Raw genomic sequence first — 22300 nt, forward strand, 5'->3', positions numbered from 1 at the left:
GGGTTGTAATGATAGTGTTTACCTGTACCAGAGTCATTTACACATTCTGTGGTTAAAACTCTTGACTGAATGATTGCATGAGTCATGAGATCATGTTTATTTTGTGCTTTAACTAGTAGTAAAGAGGAAGAAATGATTGTGTTCACTTGCGCTTCCTGTTCGAACTGAAGCCTATGCAGTCATGTCCACATTTAAATAAAATTGACATTTATATGTAATATAAATTTCCCAATAAAATTGATATAATTTGAAACGTGAGACTTTCTTATCTAAAGTAACAAAACGCAAAGTGACTTGCATTTATTGGAAGTGAGGTGTGCTTTTTAATGTCTACTAAAGTTTTAAGATGGTACTGCAGAGGTCTTTGTTTTTTCTGCATATACTCTCTGTACATCTGAATTAATTGATTGTCATTTGCACTTTTGTAGGTTCTGTGGCCAATGTTGCTTTGCTACCTGACCCCAAATCAGTATGCCAACGCCACCACCCCATTGTGCAAAAGTTTAATTCTGCTGGCCAGTAAGAAGCGAGCGGCACAAGAACCCAACTTTATGATCGACTTCAATGCACAAGGTGTGGAAACAAACACACATTCACATGTACACACATGTATGGTTTGCTGTACTTTATTACTTTATGGTAATGTACTTTAAACTGTAAAAACCACTTAATATGTAGCCTTACACTACCCATAAACCCAATCCTCAAGAGAAACCTACAGTAAATTTAAATATATATATATATATATATATATATATATATATATATATATATATATATATATATATATATATATATATATATATATATATATATATCATAAGACCTTAAGTTTGATTTTAAGCATTTTGAATTATGAGGACATACCTTAATTAGGACAACCACAATAAAGAGTACAACTAGGCCATGTCATTATGCAATTTCGTGTCCTCGTAAATCACACAAACAAATACACACACACACACAAACACAATCATGATGTCATTGAGCCAGACTAAGAGCTTTTCCACAGTCTGACCCAAAGACAGCCTGAAATCACACTTTCTAACTCCTCAACAGTACAGCAGATCCAGCAGCCTCCGTTTCCGTTTTTTTCCATTGTTGGCCTGAAACTAAATTGGACTCACAGACGTTTTGTTTTTATTGAAAGTCATTTGCTTTGCCTGTTGAGTCTGTTTCTAATTAGTCAAATGAAAAGTGGTATTTATCAACGGAATAAAGTTTTTGGGGCAGAGGGTAATAGTTTTTTTTTAACACTGACAGTGATTAAATTGAACTCTAGCGGGACAAATAAGTCCCAGGTTCAGTGATTATTTATCCGTTAATTGTAATGCTTTTGGATCATGTGCTTAACTAATGCGTTACCCTTGTCTGGCCTCCTCTACTCTTTGTTTTACTACTTCTTTTTTTTCCCTCTTCTTGCAGGCACTAGTCTTCCTTCACAATATATCCTGTTGATTCGACTCTTGGTAAGTGTTGATATCAGATTTGTCTTTGGAATATTTAGTATACACTCGCTGGCCATTTTATTAGGTATACATTGCTAGTACCGGGTTTGACCCCATTTTGTCTTCAACTGCCTAATCCTTCGTGGCATAGAATCAACAGGGTACTGGATATATTCCTCAGAGATTTTGGTCCATATTGACATGATAGCATCACGCAGTTGCTGCAGATTTGTCGGCTACACACCCATGATTCGAAACTCCCATTTCCAAAGGTGCTCTATTGGATTGAGCTCTGGTGACTGTGGAGGCCATGTGTACATATAAAAAACTTAAAATAACTTAATAATAAAATAAAAAAAAACTTACCAGTTCTAAACTTTTTTTAAGCCCACAACACTAATCATAATCATAATGCTGGTGTCAAACTAACAATTTTTGCTCAACTGGATTTTTTAGACTTGATTGCATTTTATTAAACCAAACATTTTGTATTGTTTCGTGTCATACACTTTTAAATCACCATGTCATTTATTCCTAATTAAAAGTCTAAAATGAATGTTTCACCCCGTCCTCAGGTGAATGCTTCATTCCCGTTTCGATACAGAGGACATGGCGCTCCTTCGCTGAGTCTACTCAATGCCATCAGTCCTAACATTCACCCCAAAGCCGAGACGTTCTGGGAAAACGAGATTCCAAAGCTGCTCAGTTATCTTGAAGGTTTGTTAAAATACTCAACTTTGATGTAGTGCCTTCACAAGATCACCAGGCCACACCACCTATTGGTCACAACATCACTTCAGCATTTCACAAAGTTCCTAATAGTCCAGTCATCTTGAATCTGATGATCATGAGCAATGGCGTCTACATAACCTGATGACCTTTGCAAGGAAACAGCAGACTGTCTAATTTAAGCTGCTGCAATAATTCAATAGTAGTAGAAAGTAGATATTTAGTCCAGAATTTAATACTTCACAGGTTCTTAAAACTAGCTCTGTCAGAGTGAGTCAAAGGAGAGACTGATATAATGAGGTTTCAATGAAGCCTATCAAGTGTCTTCCAAAAGCACTACCACCTGCCCTTAGAGACTCACAAGACAACCAGACGTTTTCAAGACACTGCCAAAATCATATTTCACATTGAGTGACTCTTCCAAGATAGTTACACGGTGCAGCATTAAAGAGAAATACAAGGTATTTCATTAGCTTTGACTTTTTCCAGAGTTTGCTTTGATTTATTCATTTATTTATTTTTAATGAACTTTTTATTAGTTTTTCTTGATATACCATACAATACCATACAAATATATAAAATGTATACAAGTTCTTCACAATTTATAAATTTGTTCATCAATTTAGAAAATAAATAATTCGACAACCAGTAACAAAAGTATAAAAATACTAAAAATAATAGTACAGAGCATAACAGGATTGAAACATTCATATTTTAAGTGAGGAAATGAAAATCTTCCATATATCTATTTCCTTGTAATCGCTATTCATTTTGGCCAACATTTTCTCATATGATACATTCTCAATCATGGATTCAATCCATAATTTAAGTGTAGGGCATTGAATATCTTTCCTAAACCTCAGTTTTATATGTGCTGCTGTAGTAATGCCCATAGTTATAAGGGTGAACTCATCATTTGTAATATGTGGAACCTCAGTTTTGTCACCTAAAAGGCATATCCTGGGTGAGAGAGGGATATCAAATCCCAGACATCTACCTAATTGTCCTAAAACAGATTCCCAAAAGGGTTGAATGTTTTTGAATCTCTTGCCATAATGCATGAAAGTATGTACCAATCTCCTGTTTACATTTCCAGCATTTATTATCATCTAAGCATCCCATTTTAAAAAGTCGCACTGGAGTGTAATTATACCTTTGAAGTATTTGAGTTTGCTTTGATTGTACTGTATGTCTGAGTGATTTTTCATTTTTTTTTCACGTGTCTTCCAGAATCAACTGAAGATTCTCTGGATAAAAAGAAATGGGATGAAAGTTTACTTCAGGTCTGTAGAAATGTATTTGAATTTGATAATGGCTTACATTATTAATAATGCCATCAGCAATTCTACAGGAATAAATTATGTATGTAGTAATAACAATAATAATAATAATAATAATAATAATAATGATAAAAATAATGTAGAGTAATTTAGTAACACACAGTTAAATGCACAGTCTGACAAAGTTAACTTCATGATAGTGCACATAGAAAATCAATACATGCACACTATGCTCAATACATGCACACTATGCTCAATACATGCACACTATGCTCAATACATGCACACGATGCTTTTTCTTTCCCATAAAAGTAATGATAATATGTCATGTAATCATTTAATAGAGTACTACGCTGCTTTTACACTGTGTGGTTCAAGTGACTCAATTTAGATTTTTTTCTTGTGTGGCACAGAACGAATATGGCATATGTATGTGTAAGCAGAAAAAAAATAACATGGATTCTGATTTACTCAAATCAGATTCAGGCCTTGTTCAGATGTGTAAATGTATATTATATGAATCATGAATCCATGCCCTTGTGTCTGCAGTGTAAGCAGGTAGATTGGATTTACACCTGTCAATGCGAGTCGCACTTAATCAAAAACCGTAAAGAATAACGTCAAGTCTGACGCTTTCATTTCGGAACAGACTTCAGCAGAGTCCCATACATGAGGACTAAAAAAACCACAACATCTGCCACATAACCAATATAAACTAATATAAAACAGTTTCAGACATCACATGCATAAATCAAGCAATGGACATTACAAATGCCTACTGGTTTAAAAAGGCCTAGATCAGGCATGACCAACCCTGTTCCTAGAGATCGATCTTCCTGTAGATTTCAGTTGCAACCCATATCAAACACACCTGCTAGTAATAATCAAGTGCTGTTCAGGTCCTAATTAATTGGTTCAGGTGTGTTTGATCAGGGTTGGAGCTGAACTTTGCAGGAATGTCGATCTCCAGGAACTGTGTTGAGCACCACATTAAAAAAAGATGACAAAATGCACATATTTTTGGTCATAAACTACAATAAAATCCAAAAGAATAAAAAAATTTACCTTATGAACACATTAAATACAGAAATTGAGAAGAAAATGGCTCCTTAATTATCAGCTGACAGTCAATGTCCGCTCTTTTTTTTTTTTTTTCCTGGTCATTGCGCTTTTGCGGGTGTTGTGTAAATGCAGACAATCGGATACGATTCACTTTTAAAAGATGATGTAAGCCAGTCATCAAAAAAAAATTTGATACAGTCACAAAATTGGAATTGACCATCAAGATCTGCAGTGTAAATGCAGCCTAAGTTTCACATTATTTGCCCCTACTGAAATTATTTTAGCATCTGTGGCTACTCATGTAATCAACAACAAGTAGCAATACACAGCACACACCACATCACTTAATTTATTTACAGCATTGCAGACACAAAAAACACCAGAATTCTGTTCACAACAGCAAAGTTGTCACAGAAATGTATTTAACAAAGCTTCAGTCTTGTTTTTGTCATCTTAAGTAGTTTGCTTGACTGTGAAACAATGGATTGCTCAGAGTGGACACTTTGTGGACAAACTAGTTCCTTTTCCACTATCAGGTCAAATGGTTCTCTTTTCTCTTCTTAACGGTCACCACAGATACTGTTTAATTTTTCACAGTGTTGCTGATAATGCAGCTCTCTGGTATGTAATACAAATGTGTCCGTTATTGCCTTGGTAATGCAAGTGTAATGTAAACAGTGATATGGACAACAGAGAGAAGAGAGCAGCGGATGAGAGCGCTCTCTCACCTCCTCTCCACAGACAGCAGCTAATGAAGTAAAAGAGCGAGAGACGAGAAGTGCGTATAAAACTGCAGATCTGCTACCTGAGGAAACTTTCTGACACCAACCAGTCAGATATTTCCTTTGTTCAAAAGCAAAGAATACATGAAAACAGGCTCATTTCCACTATGGAGAATCTGGCATCCAGGGCTGCGTGTGAGAATACATACTTCCATACTATATAGTATGTTAAAAACAGTATGCAAGCAGAGTAGTATGTCCGAATTCCGATTATTTAAAAAACAGTATGCGAAAACCAGAGTTGGGTTTAAAGCATTCCTCAGTAACACGTTACTGTATTGTAATTACATTTTTGGGGAATGCAGTGATGTAACGCATTTCATTTAAAAAAAATGCTTCTTTTAAATCACGTTTTGTGCTGAAACGTCAGTTATTGAGCATGCACTTAAATTGCTGGAGGAACGCGAGCTGAAATAGCTGCTGTCAAGAGTGACTGCTTCTTTAAGTGGAAATGCGAACATTACTTTGATTTCAAAAGCAAAATTCGTAAATACAAAAATATTTCTGTGAAATGCAGTCTTAAACACTTTTGACTGCTTTTAACTTGACCAGCAACTTCTTCTAGTCCTTGAACAGAAAGCATTCTAGGACAATACTGGTCACCAAGGAGGACATCGGCACCCAAAAACACAGCAGCAAAAACAGGCTACACTGAATTTTTATGTGCAGAATCGGGAGGGAAGGTATCTTCTGAATGTGAAGGGAAGAGGCTGCTCATTGTGTCTTTTGTGCTCGGGCATGTTGGGAGCGCATATTGCGAACGTTCTCGTTTCTCAGGCGCACCCAGTTGAAAACTGAGTCACACGACAAAAACTGTCCGATCAGCTTCGTTGTTTGGAATATATACACATTTAGGTAGACTAAATAGCTCAGACAAACATAGAACATCCAAACACTGCAGTGCTTTTTCATACTATGGATGTCAGTGAACAGTGGTTACAGGTATCCAGTTTTCTTCTTTGTGTTAAAAAAAAGACAAACCGGTTTTGAACAAGTAAATGATGAGAGAATTTTAAGTTTTGGGCGAACTCTTTAAGTCTTTTGAATATGTCAAGCTGCTGTGATCAACCCGTTGTAATGTTGTTTAGTGAATATTAAATTACTAAAAGAGCTGCAGTTTATTTTTGTATGTTTATATGTATATTTTATATTTTTTAATAGTAACTCCAAAGTAAAGTAATTAGAAATTGGATTTCTTTTTACAGGAAGTAATTAGTAATGTAATCAGATTACAATTTTCCAGTAGTAATCTGTAATCTATTACTTTTTTAAAGTAACTTATCCAACACTGGCGAGAAGTACCCAGATGACCTACTACTTCTGGCGAGATTCTGAAGTGCACATCCAATGGATGCTATGCTATTCCTTGATACCGCGTGAGAAAATTCATGAATGGGAGTGAAGTGATGCAACTGACACCGATAGGTCACGTGATAATGACAAATAGCAGATGTAGTATGTCCGAATTCATGCTACTCACGTTCATACTATATAGAACTTTTAAATAATTGTGTAATAAATGAAAATGCCTAGAACGGTTTGTAATCGTGCTGTGCTATATCAGGCTCACATGAAAATACACCTGCAACTGTACCTGACTGTTCTTAGAGCCATTTGGCATGATAGTGATAAAACAGCTTAAGTTATGCAATAGTGCACTTGTAAATTTATTGCACACAGTTGGAAATGGCTGTATTGCACAGACTGTTTTAAAAGTGATGTCAAATGCACTTAATGCAACATATAAAAATCTAAATTATAATGTGGGCTTAGGTAAAAGTGAAACATTGACTGGAGCACCATTTATACAGTACATCCTCTTGTCCAAATATGCTGATAGTTATTGATCGGATTGTGCCTTCTGCTTGTAAATTCTGAAGCTCCTGTCTAAAACTCTGGCAACCATTGACGACAGCAAGTGGACCAGTCAGCTTGCAGTAGAAGCCACACGATACCTTCCTACCTACAACAACTCTCTGGAGGAGAAGGTCAGTTTACAAATCCGTCTGTGACTCTTTGTATTATAAATCATTTTTTAATGGCACAAAGAGATCAGTCTGACTATTTTATGTTTCTGTTGGGCTGCACATTTACTCAGATAAATGTTCATCATTGTGATTCCAGCTGTTGCAAAATTCTGTCATCATCCTGTACTCGCCCCTCACATTTCAGACAAGTTTAAATTTCTTTCGTCTGTTCAAAGCTTTCTTTTAAGAAACTGGTAGCCATTAATTTCCATAGTATTTTTCACCACTTGAGGGTGAGTAAATGGTCAGTAAATTTTTCTTTTATGGTGAAATATTTCCCTTCATTTGTAAAAGAACTATTTAAAGGGCACCTATTTTATCCCTTTCTCAAGATTTAAGATACATCTTTTGTGTCTACAGTATGTGTCTGTAACGTTTCAGCTCAAAATACCCATTATCATGCTTATGATCAAGTGAAATAAAGACTGGGGGTGGGGGAATGGAGTATTATGTTATTACTTAATTTTGTATAGCCTACTTGCAGGCCCATTTTAATAAAATAGAAAAAATTATATAATAATCAAATATCAATCAAATGGTGAAAAATTAGATAATAATATGAATTAGTAAATTATTATTATTATTATTATTATTATTATCTGATTATTATTATTATTTATAATAATAATAATAATAATAATAATAATAATAATAATAACAATAATAAGAAGAATAACAACTACTATATATATTAAATTAAAAAAATGTAATAAAAAGAGGGCCCAATGTGTTCTTAATCCAGCCCTGACTATACCTACACACAGTTCTGCCAAAAGTTGATTTTCATCATACTGTAGGTGCCCTTTGAGTAAACAGTTTCCTGGTATTGAAGCATTGAATGCTTCTGTTGTAACAACTTGTTTGAGAATAAAATTAATACAAATATGTACATCAGGAATATAGTTCTGGTTTGCATACACAGTATAGCATACTTAAAGATATAGTTAAACCAAAAAATTACTGAATACTGTGCCATGATTTTTTTTTATCCTCCAATTATTTCAGACTTGTTTGAGTTTCTTTTTTTTCTGTTGAACACAAAGGAAGGTATGAAGGCAGCTATTGACTTTTGTAGTATTTTTGTTCCTGCTATTTATGTAAATGGCTGCTTTTAGTTCAGTAGTGAAGTGTGCACTGCACTTTTGCAGTATGTAAAGTTGACTGCGTTAATCTTGTAAACAGCATAATTCAAATGGTCATGATCCGCACTCGTTAAACAATTACTTTATATTTCTTTACAATGTCTGCTTTTATCCAACATTCTTCTGAATATCTTGTTTTGTCTTTAGCACAAGGAAGAAATTCATAATGTAAATGGTGATAAAATGTTCATCTCTTTAATGAACATCACTGTTTGCTCAAACTAAATAAGCAGTTGATTGTGAACTTTACTTTATGCCCTTGCTTATTCTGATAAACTCTGTTTGTCTCCTCTTCTATTTGTCAGAGTTTTTTGTATAGGTGTGTCGGTGTGATTCTCCAGCAGTGCTATAATAAAGAGCTGGTCAGGAAACAGCTGCAGGAGATCCTGATTAACACTCGTCACAATGATGCAGTGGAGAGAACGGTACATGGCTCTGAGGGCTTGTACAATAAACACTTCACAAGTTCATATAGGCACAATGAGAGTTGTTCTGAGAGTCAAACAGCTTGCTAATGCATGACAGCATGACTAAATAATTTCATAGGTCACCTCTTTTACCACACACTAAACCAAATATTAGGAAAATAAACCAAACTGCCCCCCATATTTTCTAGAAACAAGTTGCAACTGACCGCATATAAAACCAGTTCAAAAATTGCATTATTGGGAGAAAAAAAAACAACAACAGTCACATCTGGTATACAAGTCACATCTAAATATTTAAAAAAATACAAACATTATAAGCACTCTTGAGTAAATATGTATTTAAAATGCCCCTTACTCCACAATAAAAATGTAAAAATACACATGTAAAACATCAAAACTGCAAGCTTAAATGAATTTATTCAAAGAAAAACTGAAATGACCAGTCTGTACTGACAACCCTTTGCTAATACATTTCTAAGTTCTCTAAATGAGCAAAGTAAATTCGGCGAATGGAGTATACAGCCAATGGAGGATTTTAGGGAAGGTGCACAGCATGAAAGACAGGACAAAGAAAATATGACATCAAAATTTATTGTGGTTTGAATTCAGCAGCTGAAAAGGCCAAAATATGTCTTATATGTCTTTATTTTGAACTTGTACTTTACCTGTTCAAAATAAAAGAAATGAAAATACAATTAAACTACCCTAACTACCTAACACCAAAACAGAGATAAAAAGGTTTTACAAATAAACTGCCATCAGACTCCTTACTATCCCAATGTTATATACACTATTTACAAACTATTTACAAAACAAACAACTACATTTGAGGGACAATCCAAAAATCAGCGTCAACAGGCAAAAAATGTAGGGATGGCTGACAAGTATTTCGAAACACTGCACCGAACCATGATCCGAAACACCCAGGTGACGTGACAAAGGTGATTTGAAACACCCAGGTCACATGACTAAAGCTATTTAAAGCATCGGTAATTTCAGAAGCATTTTAAGACCTCACGAATCTTCGTTTGACTGATGGGGTTGGAAAAAATCCTGTCACCCCCAAAGTAACAATGCTAGTCGCTCTCGACCCCCAATATTCTCTCAGGTGGTTATAAATATATAAAATTTGTTAACATTTTTTAAATTATATAAATATATAATAATCTGGAGGATTTTAAACACAGGCGAACACAGCAGCACAGATATAGGCGATGTGTCTGAATGGTAACAATCTCAGCTCATAAAAGACAAAGCTCGCCATTCTCCAATTCTCGTACAGCTCTCCCTACAAAAATGCTTGCAGCCCTGACAGAACCCTGTGAATCATGGAAACAAACACATAACGTTACGACCCTTCTTGAATGGCTAAATACTGCTTGCCATGCGCAGACGTGGTCTCACCCAGTCATTGGGTCTCACAATTTGATAGGTCTGCCTTGCCTTCAGAAAGCACATGCTCTCATGAATAATTCAGAAGCAGGGTCTATTCATAGGATAATTATTTTAAGCCTGCAAGATGAAATTATCTGACAACAGCTCAAAATAGTTCAACATAATTAAAACTGACAGGTGCTAACGTTGTCCTAACTGATGTTCAACACACACAAATCTGTCAAAACTCGAGAGTGTCTTGAATCTTTAATGTGATGCAAAATTGATCCTAAAGTTTTTGTTTAGCTATTTAAAAGCTCATTTAAGATACTGGAAGTAACAGGTGAAAATTGGTTGGCAGGGTGTTGCCATGGGAATCGGGCTGTGTGCCAGCAGCCATCTGGACGGCACTCTGGAGAAACTGGAGGAGTTTGGGAAGTCTGATGCATTCAGGAAAGCCTCAGGGATATTTGGTCTTCTCAAAGTAGGACAAGTTTCATTGTGCTGTTTGCGTAATGCTAACAAAAAAAGATCTCATTTCTTAATTTAGTTTGAAATGCATGTTTTTTTTTGTATATACAGTTGTTTGTAGTGCAAATATTAAGTAATTATAATATATCACTTGCAATTCTACATGTGATTTGTCGCTCTTTTGTCCTTCAGGATAAAAATGATGTTGATGTGGAGAAAATGAAGAGCACACTCATTTTGTGTTATGGCTATGTTGCGTTACACGCTCCAGAAGATCAACTACTCACTCGCATTGATAGTGACATTCTCCAAAACATCTCCAAGAACTTCAACACTAAGGTAAAACACAGCTTTTTTTTGTTTGCCTGTCGACATTTATAAATTCTAAAAGGTTGTTTATTTATTCCTTTGAGGTTTGTCTCATTTAGTCAGTATGTTAGTGTAATCCTTTAAGTTGACAAAAGTAACTTTTAGCTGATGTAAACATTTATAATCTACAATCTCGTTCATCTGGGAAAGTGGATCAAACATATTGACGAGTCAGCTTGCATTTGCATTCAGAGTTTTCTTTTTTCTTTTTGGAAACATTGAAACGGTCATGCCTCCGTAGTTCCATTATGCTAGATGAACAGCTCATTTATTTGATCAGAAATAATACATTAATCATTTCTTGTTGTTTGTTGCAGCAGCGAGGCACAAAAGTGAAAAAATGATGTGTTGCTGCTGTGAGGTGCTTTAAATAAGTCCTCTGAATGTCCTAGTGTATTGTTGACGAGATTCACTCGGCTGCTTTTGAGGCTGCGGTTATGACAGTTTGATCTAAATGATTTTTAATGACAAGGATCATTAATTCTCTATGAGTGCTGAATCATGTCTCATCAATATTCATAATGTAATAGCACAATTAAAATCATTTCACTGTTAGGGAACCATGTAACTCATTTTGTTTTCTGCACTTCAAATTTAAATATCAAAGTTTAGCTCTTTTTTGCTGTAGATTTTAGGAGTTTGTCACTGAATTCACTAGAGTAAGATGTTTTATATATGAAAGACTATAGGTATTTGCATTTTATCACATTGTACATACAGAATCTGAAGGGACATATAATTAATAATTTGTATAGCAAAGTTGGTGCCACTTTATTTTAAGTGCCCTTAACTGTTTGTGAACTAATTGTGTTGATACTGTACTGTACAATACTGGTGCTATTGAAGTGGGATACGGGTAAGGGACATGTTTGGTGGTAGGTTTAAAGGTGGGTTAAGGTGTAATTATAAATAGGGATGTCCCGATCAGGTTTTTTTGCTCTTAAGTCCGAGTCATTTGATTTTGTATTACATAAAAAAAGAAAAAAGAAGAGTAAAGAAACAGATGCAGGATGTTCCTTTTTTATTTAATTTACCCTATTTTAACATTCAACAACTCTGTTAACAAACAGAGCACTTCTGTGAAGTAGCTTCAACAATCAAACAATAAATAACATACGTTCTTCTCAAAAGTAAATATAAAAAAAATCTAATGTGAAAACAAATAGCACCTCAACTTAAAATACCCGGCAGGCAGTCCCAAGTTTACATATCTCACAGTTTGCTGTGGCAATGTTGTTGTCATCAACTTTATAATACCTCCAGACCACAGACATTCTCGCCCTTTCCGCTTCAAGAAGAAAGAGGTCTAACTCTGTGCCACCGCATAACTATAGATTTGTTAAGGTATATTGAGAATAAATGTGTGTATATGTGTGTATATGTGTATATATATATATATATATATATATATATATATATATATATATATATATATATATATATATATATATATATATATATATATATATATATATATATATATATATATATATATATATATATATATATATATTTACATAATGATCTGGATGTGACGTCTGGTTTTGATAGAGTCTGAAACTGCGTGATTGGGCCAGATTTCTGATCATGTGATCGGATCTGGACATCCCTAATTATAAATATATTTACCAATATTAATTACAGATGTTGTTACATGCAGATCATTTTTAAAATATAGATGCAATTTTAAAAACATGCATGTACAAAAAAGTGCATTGTGCTAAATCAATTATTTAAGTACATATTACTGTACCTAAGCAGTAGAGTACAAATTAAATATTACACATTAAAAAGTACATATTAATTAAGCCCACTTAATATAAAGCTGGACCACAAATTTTGCACAATCACAGCTTGCTGAATATTGTTAAATGTAATAAATTCTCTTTTATGTTTGTTGAATTACATTGCATCATTACTTTCATTGTTAAACAGGTTCTGGGAATTAAAGTAGAGACCAAGGTACCGTGAAGGAAACTGTTTATAAGGACCTTCTCTTATCTTTGACTTTTAAACTTAACTCACTTTCTCTTCAGTCTTGATGCCGCAATCAAAAACTTTACAGCATAACCTTTTGAGCTTCTCAGAAAAATGCATAAACCACCTAGGTATCTTTTTATCACTGTTTTTTTAAAGCCAGATCTATGTTTTTATAAGGTCTGTTGATAGAGGTTAATATAAGGATGACATTTCAAACTAGTAAATATAAGTTTACTGTTTTTTTAGAAGCTCAAAAAGTGCTCACTAACATGATAACCTTCAGATTCTTGGTTTTCTGGCTTTTCTGTAGGTGGCTTGGTTTATCAGTTCAACTCTTTTTCTATCGAATCACAATTATATTGTTCTACATTGTCATTTTAATCCCTTATAGAACTACGTTTACATATTTGTCTATGATGAGCATGCTGGGTGTGATTGTTCTCTAATTCTAGGTTGATTGATTTGGTTTTGCTGTTTGAATGACTTGCAGGATGTCACAGTTTTGTCAAGCACACTTTGAGTGTATGCTTTTTGTCTTTTTTCTGTGTTCTTGTGTGTATTTATGTACATGGGCACGTCAAAGGACCTGACTATGAAGCTCAGTCTCATTCATAGTGTCGGGCTCATTGCCAAGGCCATCAGCAACAGTGTTCGTAAACAGGGCTTCATGTTCACTCGAAAACATGAGCTGATGGGCGTTATGACGGTAAGAGGTTTAAAGTCTGTGTGAAATCAAAATTTACTATGTTTATTTTGCTAGCACACATTGTTATTCTTGGATAAACAGTTAATTCTTTCACGTTAATCTTCTGTTTTAGTAATCTTCAAAGTCTGATCATGTGCTTTTGTGTTTGGAGTGGCGGTACTTCTCTGTTGACGTCAACTTGAAGGCTTCATTTGCAATATTCTTAACCACACCCCTCTTACTATTAGTTTACTATGAGGGAATGATGTGTAAAATCGAAGCCCCGCCCCTTACTCATTATTTTGCTGTGCAAAGGCAAAAGACCGTAACTTAGTTTTCTGATGAAAATGATTTATTGCTATTTTTGGGACAATGAAGACCTCCTTTACCATGTGGATCAGTATCTTGAGTCAATATCATTGTTTTTTTTCAAGAAAATAATGCCTCTTCTTAACTGTGACTTCCAAAAGTCCAAGCGAAATCAAGGCAGAACACCGTAACACCAGTTACCGCTCTTTGACTTGGTTTTGATATGCTCCAATTAAGTTACGGTTCTCTGCCTTTGTTCAGCTGCGTGTCAATATGAAGTTACTGTGAGCAGCCTGGAGTTGCAATATTCTGCCTTTGTTTTACTGTCATACTTACTATCATAAATAGGCTAACAATCTGCTAAATATGAAGCACCTAAACAAGCAAAGACTATAAATTGCGAGCAAAAAATATCTTAAATAATCAGTTTTTTTTTTCTTCATAATTAATATTTCTCACTCAGTGCAGTCGAAGGCTATTGACTACTTGCACCAAGTTAGTTAACTGGAATGCCATGACAATGTTAGCATTGTAGCATGATCACACATAAAATCAGTACAGTTCACAGTTAAAACCATTTCCTAGCTTTTCTTGTTACCCAATAAAATCCACTGCAATTAATTTCCACAGAGATGTTTAATCCACAAGAATATTGATCATTACTCCAACCTGCTGGTGACACATCGGTCAGTTCATTCTTTAGGCTAGACTGGGTTATTGAATTATATGAATAATTTTTTTGTTTTAATTAATTGTGAGTGTCGATTCATTGACCTATTCATAAATCCAACCGTTTCTTTGTTACTGTGTAAATGTCTTAAGACAATGCCTTACCGCCACCTATTGGCGGTTTTAGCTAATACATGGATAACTTAATTTTTACTATAGTTGCATATTTTTCTTTTTATTATTTTTATTTGAAACATTATTCATTTATAAAATAATAAAGGTAAAGAATTCAATGCAGTAACTTCAAAATAGGGGTCAAAGGTCAAGTTTGAGCTCAAGATTTTTTTTATGTAGATAAATGTCATTACTAAAACATGTAATTGCCAATTTTCCAATGTCCTATCTATAACTCTAAGTTAAGTCTGGGCAACAAAAAAAATCTTTGAAGTAATTTTTCTCAATTCAACACTCTAACCGTAAAAGGTCATTTACCTTTGTAGAGCAGTATACAGTTTCAGTTGGAAGTACATCAACATACTGAAAGAAAAGTCTCAGGAACTTCTGGTTAACGCTGACTTTAAAGGTCCAATGAAATAACTGGAAATGCGCATTTGTAATTTCATCTGAAACAAAGAGAGGGTGGGACAGTAGCTCCTCCCCTTTAAAAAAAAAAAAAAAACAGTCTGTTTGAGACTGGTTGATCCAAGTGCATCAAATGAAAAGCAAATGGGAAGCGACTTAAAAGGGGCCGGACATTTCAGATATGTGAAAAGCTGCAAGCTTTGGATGTTTCTATTTTCGCTTTGGTGCACACTAGCTTATAATGTAGATATGTTTTAAACTAACACACTGATGCTAACATCTAAAAAAACTATTTTAATTTAAAGGAAGATAAATTTACTTAAAGATCATTACCTTTTCATCATGTGGCAGGTGTTTTTTTCCAAAGTAACTTACAAATGAGGACAAAAGAAGTGATGAAAGGCATAAACAGACAACAATGTGTAGAATATAAAATAGTGTGTTTTTTTTTTTTTTTTTTTTTGCCTTTCATTTTGGACAAATTATAACATAAGAAAAGAAGAAGAAAAAACAGTGTACAATAGGAGAAAATGGTTGTGCATACACACATGTTGTTACACATCAGGTATAACAACAAACAAGACAAGATAAAACAAAAGCACAATCAATGAGATTAAATGTACATGTAGTTATGGTGAAATGGATGAAATGCAGATCTCTAAATCTTTAGTATGTTTTGAGTTTGGAAAGGATGGATTAAAGAGAGGAAAAAAGAAAATGATATGTTAAATAACAAAAATAATATGGGAATAAATGGTAGAAGAGTTAGTTGAAAAAGTCAATTAATATATTAAATAATAAATAATTTAAAAGAAGTCATCTTAAAAAGAGAGTAAGTGGAAAATAATAAGTGTATGGAGTGTAATTGATTTAGCTCACATTTATTTAATTTTTTTTGGAGAAGTGTTATTAGTAGAAATGTAAAAGCAATGTTTTAAATACATAGATCTAAAACAGTTGAAAATAAAATGAAGTGTTAGTAATAAATGCTGTTAGTCGATTGTAAGACAAATCAGACAATACAAGCAATCAAAACCAAAAGACCAGTAATCCTTCATGTCTCATTCATTCATTTTATTTTGGCTTAATCCCTTTATTAATCTGAAGTCTCCACAGCGGAATGAACCACCAACTTATCCAGCATATGTTTTACGCAGCAGATGTATACATACAGACCTGTTTCATTTGAACAAATATATTGATGAACAAGACATCATGTGACTTGATTGACATTATCTCTTATTTTCCTGCAGGATTTCATCAAAGCTGAACCACCAGAAGTCATGCGGACTCCCGTTCGCTATCTTGTTTTGACCACGTGTGCCAACCTTATGTATCCTGACATTCTTGATCTGCTTCATATGTGCTATTTTTAATCTTTATTGTGCTCATCTCTGCTATTTTTAAACGTAAAACCTGTGTCATTCTAATGCTCGCAGTTTGTTAAATACTTAACTCTAACCTTCAGAAACTTAGATCCCCCTTTAACAGAAAACGAGAACTTTGATTTGCTAAAAACGTGTTTGAATGGTGTATACGGGCTTCCAACTGCGGACACTCCAGATAGAGTGAAAGAAGAAGAAGCCTTGGATCCACAGCAGAGAGAGGTCAGAATTAAATATAAATGTTTATGCGCATCCCTTGGAACTTTTCCTGCTGTCTCCTGTACGCTTTAAATATAAAGCATGTTTTTCACTGCAGTACTTTTCCCCCCCTCAGGTCTTATATTCAGACACTTTTAACGCTCTTCATGAATTGCTGAGGAATGTGTTAGCCAGAGATCTGAACCCTGACGGTCTGCAGGCTGTGTTCAAGGTAAAGGAAAACGTGTAAAAGTTATGTGCCATTTTGTAGTGCTTTTGTTTAAATCTGGTTTATTGAGTGCCTTGGCTTTTTCTCAGCATATAGAGAGCTGGCTGAGCTCGGGACAAGACCACGAGAGGGAGAGAGCAGTAAAGACCACCGCACACTTACTGCAATTTTACTTGGACAATCTCAGTGTCAAGGTAAAGACCTGTGTGGAGATGGTACAATATGCTATTATTACAAGGCACTATGGAATGCTGTTGTGTCTAGAATTTTGATTTGTCAATCATGGCATTCCAAAGCATATTTTCCTCAATAACAGATAACTAATAACATAGGCTGATCTGTAAAAAAAAAGCTGTAATACTGTTAATAATATGGTTGTCAGTAATACTGTCAAATTTGTGCAGTGTAAACTAACAATTACTGTTGTGCTGTCGTTTTACAGCACTGTTGTAATTATTAATTTACAGTGCCCTTGTAAATTTTACAGTATTACTGACAATTTTTACAGAATTACTGGTAATATGTACAAGTGCATTGTAGTTTTACAGCACAATTCATTCACTCATTTTCCTTCAGCGTAGTCCCTTTATTCATCAGGGGTCGCCACAGTGGAATGAACAGCCATACAGGACAATTGTAATAGTTAATTTACAGTGCATTTTAAAATAATACAGTATTATTGCAACCAAAATCGGTTACTAGCATTATTTTTTTACAGTGCACATTTAACTTTGTTAGTGAATACTGTATTTTTATATTTATATATTGCTTTCTGAATTTAAAAAAAAGTATTTTTTTGTCCAAAAAAAATGAATATAAGCATGTCTGAATATGCAATAATTTATGCAGTTTTATTAAGTTTTACTATTATACCAATGTAGATGCTGTAGTTCTTAAATACATTTATCCAAAAACTTTGCAAATATTATTTGACTACAGTAAATTGCAAATACTAGACTAAGGCATGGGCGGCATGGTGGCTCATGGGTTAGCTCTCGTCTCACAGCAAGAAGGTCGCTGGGCCCGGAGGCATTTCTGTGTGGAGTTTGCTAGTTCTCCTCATGTTCATGTGGATTGTTCTCCAGTTTCCTCCACAGTCCAAAGACGTGGTATAAGTGAATTGGGTAAACAAAAAGTGGCGGTTGTGAATGTGAGCGTGTGTGCGTGTTTTCCAGTACCAGGCTGCGGCTGAAAGGGCATCCGCTGTGTATACATACATATACATATGCCGGAATAGTTGGCGGTTCATTCCGCTGTGGTGACCCCTGATAAATAAGAGACTAAGCCGAAGGAAAATAAATGATTGAATGAGTCTTAGGCACTCCTAAGACTGTTTCTTGAGTAAAGACACACACAGAGATCGTACTAACTGTGTGTGTGGCACTTAATTTGAGATAAAGATTGGGCAGAGTTATGTGGTTTAAGAACTGAATTGAGGTGTACGTGGTGTAGTCAGATTTGTAAAACCTTTTTAAAACAAAAAAAGTGACCCATAGCTGTGATTTATGAAAAATAAGGCCACTGAAAATGTACATGCATAGTTTCTGGCTGGCACAGATTAAATGAAAAGTAGTCTGACTAAACTGTAATCCCAAAATTTGGAAATAAATAATATTGATTAGATACATTTAATGTTTCATAAACTTATTAAAGTCTTTATGATGTAAATTGTATAAGTGAATTGTTACTTTGTGCTTTGAGTTTGTAGTTATTTGTTAGTCTGTACTCGGAACACTGTCAACCAGTGTATTCAAGACCTTGGCAAATCCTCTCACATCCTTTAGATGCAAAGCATTCACATTAAACAGCTATTAGTCTTATTCTGCCCAAGCTGAAATGTTAAGTGGGATCATTTATTCTGTTCTCCCTAAAATCTTTTTTATTTTCCTCAAGGCGCAGATTAATGAAATATGTGCTTTGGGAAACAAATGTACTGTAGTTAAAATCTTAATAGATCTCTCTCTCTCTCTCTCTCTCTCTCTCTTAAATGTTTTAATGAGAGTTTCTCTCTAAAGGTTTTCATTTGTGGTTTTAAGTATCAAAAGAACCAGAAATATTAATGTCAGTTGTATCATTTTATTCTTGGTCATGCAAAAATATCAATTTACATGACAAGGAACAATCGATCAAGGTGTATGTAACCGCTTAGTGTTTTGTAATTCTATGAAGTCTAGAATTTCTATTGACTTAAACTATTATTAAGCAATAAATGACCTGACACAGTTTAAATGAATTAGGTTTCAAAGGATTGGTTTGTACAGCCGTTAAAAAGGTTGCATAAACATCTATATTTAATTCTGACCTGTCTCTGCTGTGGATCCAAGGCTTCTTCTTTCACTCTATCTCCGCAGTTGGAAGCCCGTATACAACATTCAAACACGTTTTTAGCAAATCAAAGTTCTCGTTTTCTGTTAAAGGGGGATCTAAAATGTTATGTCATGAATAGGAATAAGATTTTATGCATTCTTATGACAACTGTCATTAAGTATCATTGGCTAATTTACATCATTGGCTTTGTTGTAATGTATTTGGTTATGTCAAGTTGTCATAACAAAGACATTTCAAACTGATGTTTTTGCTTTTAAAATGACAAAACTAAGTATGCGTGAAATTTTCATTTTCACAGCATGTCATGTTATGATTATAAAGGTGTCATGACAGTCTAATGAACACCCCCTTCAAGTAAATGTTACCGAAGTGAGTAAGCCGAAGAAAAGACTGTTTTGTAAAATTATCAGTAGTCTTATTAAAGATAAGTTGTGTTGATTAATGCTTCATTTAATTTTGCTTGTATGAATTGTGTTTTGTAATAAAGGTTTTATGAAATCTAAAATCTCTGTCATTGTCTCTTGTGTGTCTAGAATCTAGTGACATTTCATAATCTGGGAGCTCTTGTGGGTCGCCTGGCCCCGCGCTGCACAGACCCAAACCCTGAGGTTCGGCGGGCAGCAATAGACTGCATCTATAGCCTGATGTACATTCAGCTGCGCTATGAAGGTACTCGCTGGATTATCAAAACACAGCTCACTTTTGAATGACCTAACATACAGTAGGCTTCAGATTGACACTGTGTCAATATAAAGTTGTTTACAATGTTATGTGATGCTGGAAATGCCTGTTTTTCTCTGTCTAACAGGTTTCTCACTGGACTACAAAGATGATTCAGTTGAGGCTCTGTTAGATGTTCGTGAGAAGCTTAGCAATCCTGACCATTCCGTCTTATATAAAACCTGTTCCGAGCTGACTAAGGTAAAATGACTTGATGTAATATAATGTTCTCCTTAAGAACTATTGTTTATGTAATATGTCAATGGTAGTTCACACATAAAAAAAAATGTTTACTCAAGTAGTTCCAAATGTTTATGAGCTTTTTAGGGCTTATTCACGCTGATTGCGTCTTTGCTTCTAAAAACATGCGGATAGTTTGAAAAAAAAAGCACAGGATACAGAATTCCGAGCTCTTCTGACTGGTCCACTGCTGTGAAAACTGACAGTATCCGGACACAGCCACAGAGCACCTGTAAACAAAACTGTTGCAATGGTTGCCCATATCCGAGCTCTTCTGATTGGTCCACTGCTATGAAACTGACAGTGTTGAGATGCGCTCCTTGTGAAAGTTCTTTCAACTTGACACAGCATCTAAAAAAATTCTACAAAAGATGTAAGACATGAGCATTTGCGGATTTAGTGATTTGGGGGCTCTAAGCAGTTCCAGCCATGGGGCTATTTGCAGTTTTATAAATTATTTATTTATTTATTTTCCAGTTTTCTTTCCTATATCACTGAATCCCCTTTTCCATGTTCATTCTTAATGAAATCTCTACATTTTAAAGGATTTTTTTTCTTAAAATGAATTCACAACAACAAAATAAAAGAATAAATTAAAAATAATAAATTGTTTTTTAAACTAAATCTTTACGTGATTGGACTGCTGGACTCCTCCATGATTGGGGTAGTAAGACACATTTGTGTATATGTAATAATTATGTTAAAATTTAATTTGTTATCATACAATACTTCTAGGTATTTATTGGGGACCCCCAAATTTCCTGGGGCCCTAAGCGGCTGCTTACTTCGCTTATTGGTTTAATCCGCCCCTGCATGAGCATAACGGTCACACATGTCCATCAAACACATGTTTACATTAAAAAAACAACAGAAAAGTAGCGTAATGGAACAGAACAACGTGTTCTGTGTGAACGGTCTCTTATTTCTGTTGAACACAGAATTTTGGAAATTGGTAGCCATTGCTATCCATCAATACTATAGAATTCAATGCCTACTGATTTCTAACATTCTTCAAAAACGTCTTTTGTGTTTAATCTAAGGGAGAAGCTTAAATAGATTTGGAACAAGGGGAGGGTGAATAAATGAGGATGGAATTTTATTTTGGGTGAACTATGCCATTGCAGCATCTCTCTTTCTGAAATAGCCTGTTTTGCTTCATCTCTCTTGTGTTTTAGATCATCAGTAAGCGTTTACCCCAGCAGCAGTTGAGCACCCTGCTGTTTATGCTGTTTGATGGTTTGGTGGACTCTCAATCCAACTGTTCCAGAGCTTCCAGTGTGATCCTCAACACATTACTGAAGAACCGAGGCGCTGGCCTGCAGGATCTGGTACATTACAGTTTCATCAGATTCTGGGAAATTAAACATTTTTGTATCTGCAAACATTCTTACATCAGTCAGTATTTATTATACAAGTGAACATACAGTAGCTCTTTATTGAAATTTCTTTTGGCTATATACTACATACAAATCTCCAGTTCTGTTGTTTTGACTCCATTTTTCTCTTTCGGATGAAAATGAAAATGCCGTTTTCACACTGTATTTTTTCGCTGACCAGAACTTTTCATGCTCCAGTTTTCATGTTCAATGAAACAGTAATTATTTTCTATCTTGTCAGTTTTCACTTCCTGTGTCTTTGACTCTTTGTCAGGTGCCAGAAATGCTAGAAGTGTTGCACAACCGGCTGCAGGTGATTGGAGAAGAGCAGGTGAAGGTGGCCATTGGTCAGTCCATCCTCATCCTCGCCACACAGCATCTGCAAACTGTGGTCAACACGCTCGTCGCCTACCCACTACCATACGACAGGTGATTACCATCCGTGCGTGCTTATGTGCATGGCATTCATTGTCTGTCATGTGTCCCA

The 22300-nt window shown here is 34.9% G+C and overlaps 1 protein-coding gene across 2 annotated transcripts in view; it reads left to right on the forward strand.

The window, feature by feature from the left end:
• mroh1 (maestro heat-like repeat family member 1) overlaps positions 1-22300 on the forward strand; it is a 69670-nt gene that overhangs the window by 30601 nt on the left and 16769 nt on the right. The window contains exons 15-32 of one of the 2 annotated variants that reach the window (XM_056474679.1): positions 429-573; positions 1426-1469; positions 2024-2165; positions 3408-3460; positions 7182-7289; positions 8776-8895; positions 10634-10756; positions 10936-11082; positions 13048-13074; positions 13676-13798; positions 16591-16670; positions 16806-16944; positions 17057-17152; positions 17239-17343; positions 20011-20146; positions 20286-20398; positions 21613-21765; positions 22088-22242. In XM_056474679.1, coding sequence (XP_056330654.1) covers positions 429-573; positions 1426-1469; positions 2024-2165; positions 3408-3460; positions 7182-7289; positions 8776-8895; positions 10634-10756; positions 10936-11082; positions 13048-13074; positions 13676-13798; positions 16591-16670; positions 16806-16944; positions 17057-17152; positions 17239-17343; positions 20011-20146; positions 20286-20398; positions 21613-21765; positions 22088-22242 — 2009 coding nt within the window. The remainder of the gene's footprint in view (positions 1-428; positions 574-1425; positions 1470-2023; positions 2166-3407; positions 3461-7181; positions 7290-8775; positions 8896-10633; positions 10757-10935; positions 11083-13047; positions 13075-13675; positions 13799-16590; positions 16671-16805; positions 16945-17056; positions 17153-17238; positions 17344-20010; positions 20147-20285; positions 20399-21612; positions 21766-22087; positions 22243-22300) is intronic. The other variant, XM_056474681.1, reaches the window with a different exon arrangement.

Source organism: Danio aesculapii, chromosome 16 (assembly GCF_903798145.1).
Source record: "Danio aesculapii chromosome 16, fDanAes4.1, whole genome shotgun sequence".
Taxonomy (NCBI): Eukaryota; Metazoa; Chordata; class Actinopteri; order Cypriniformes; family Danionidae; genus Danio; species Danio aesculapii.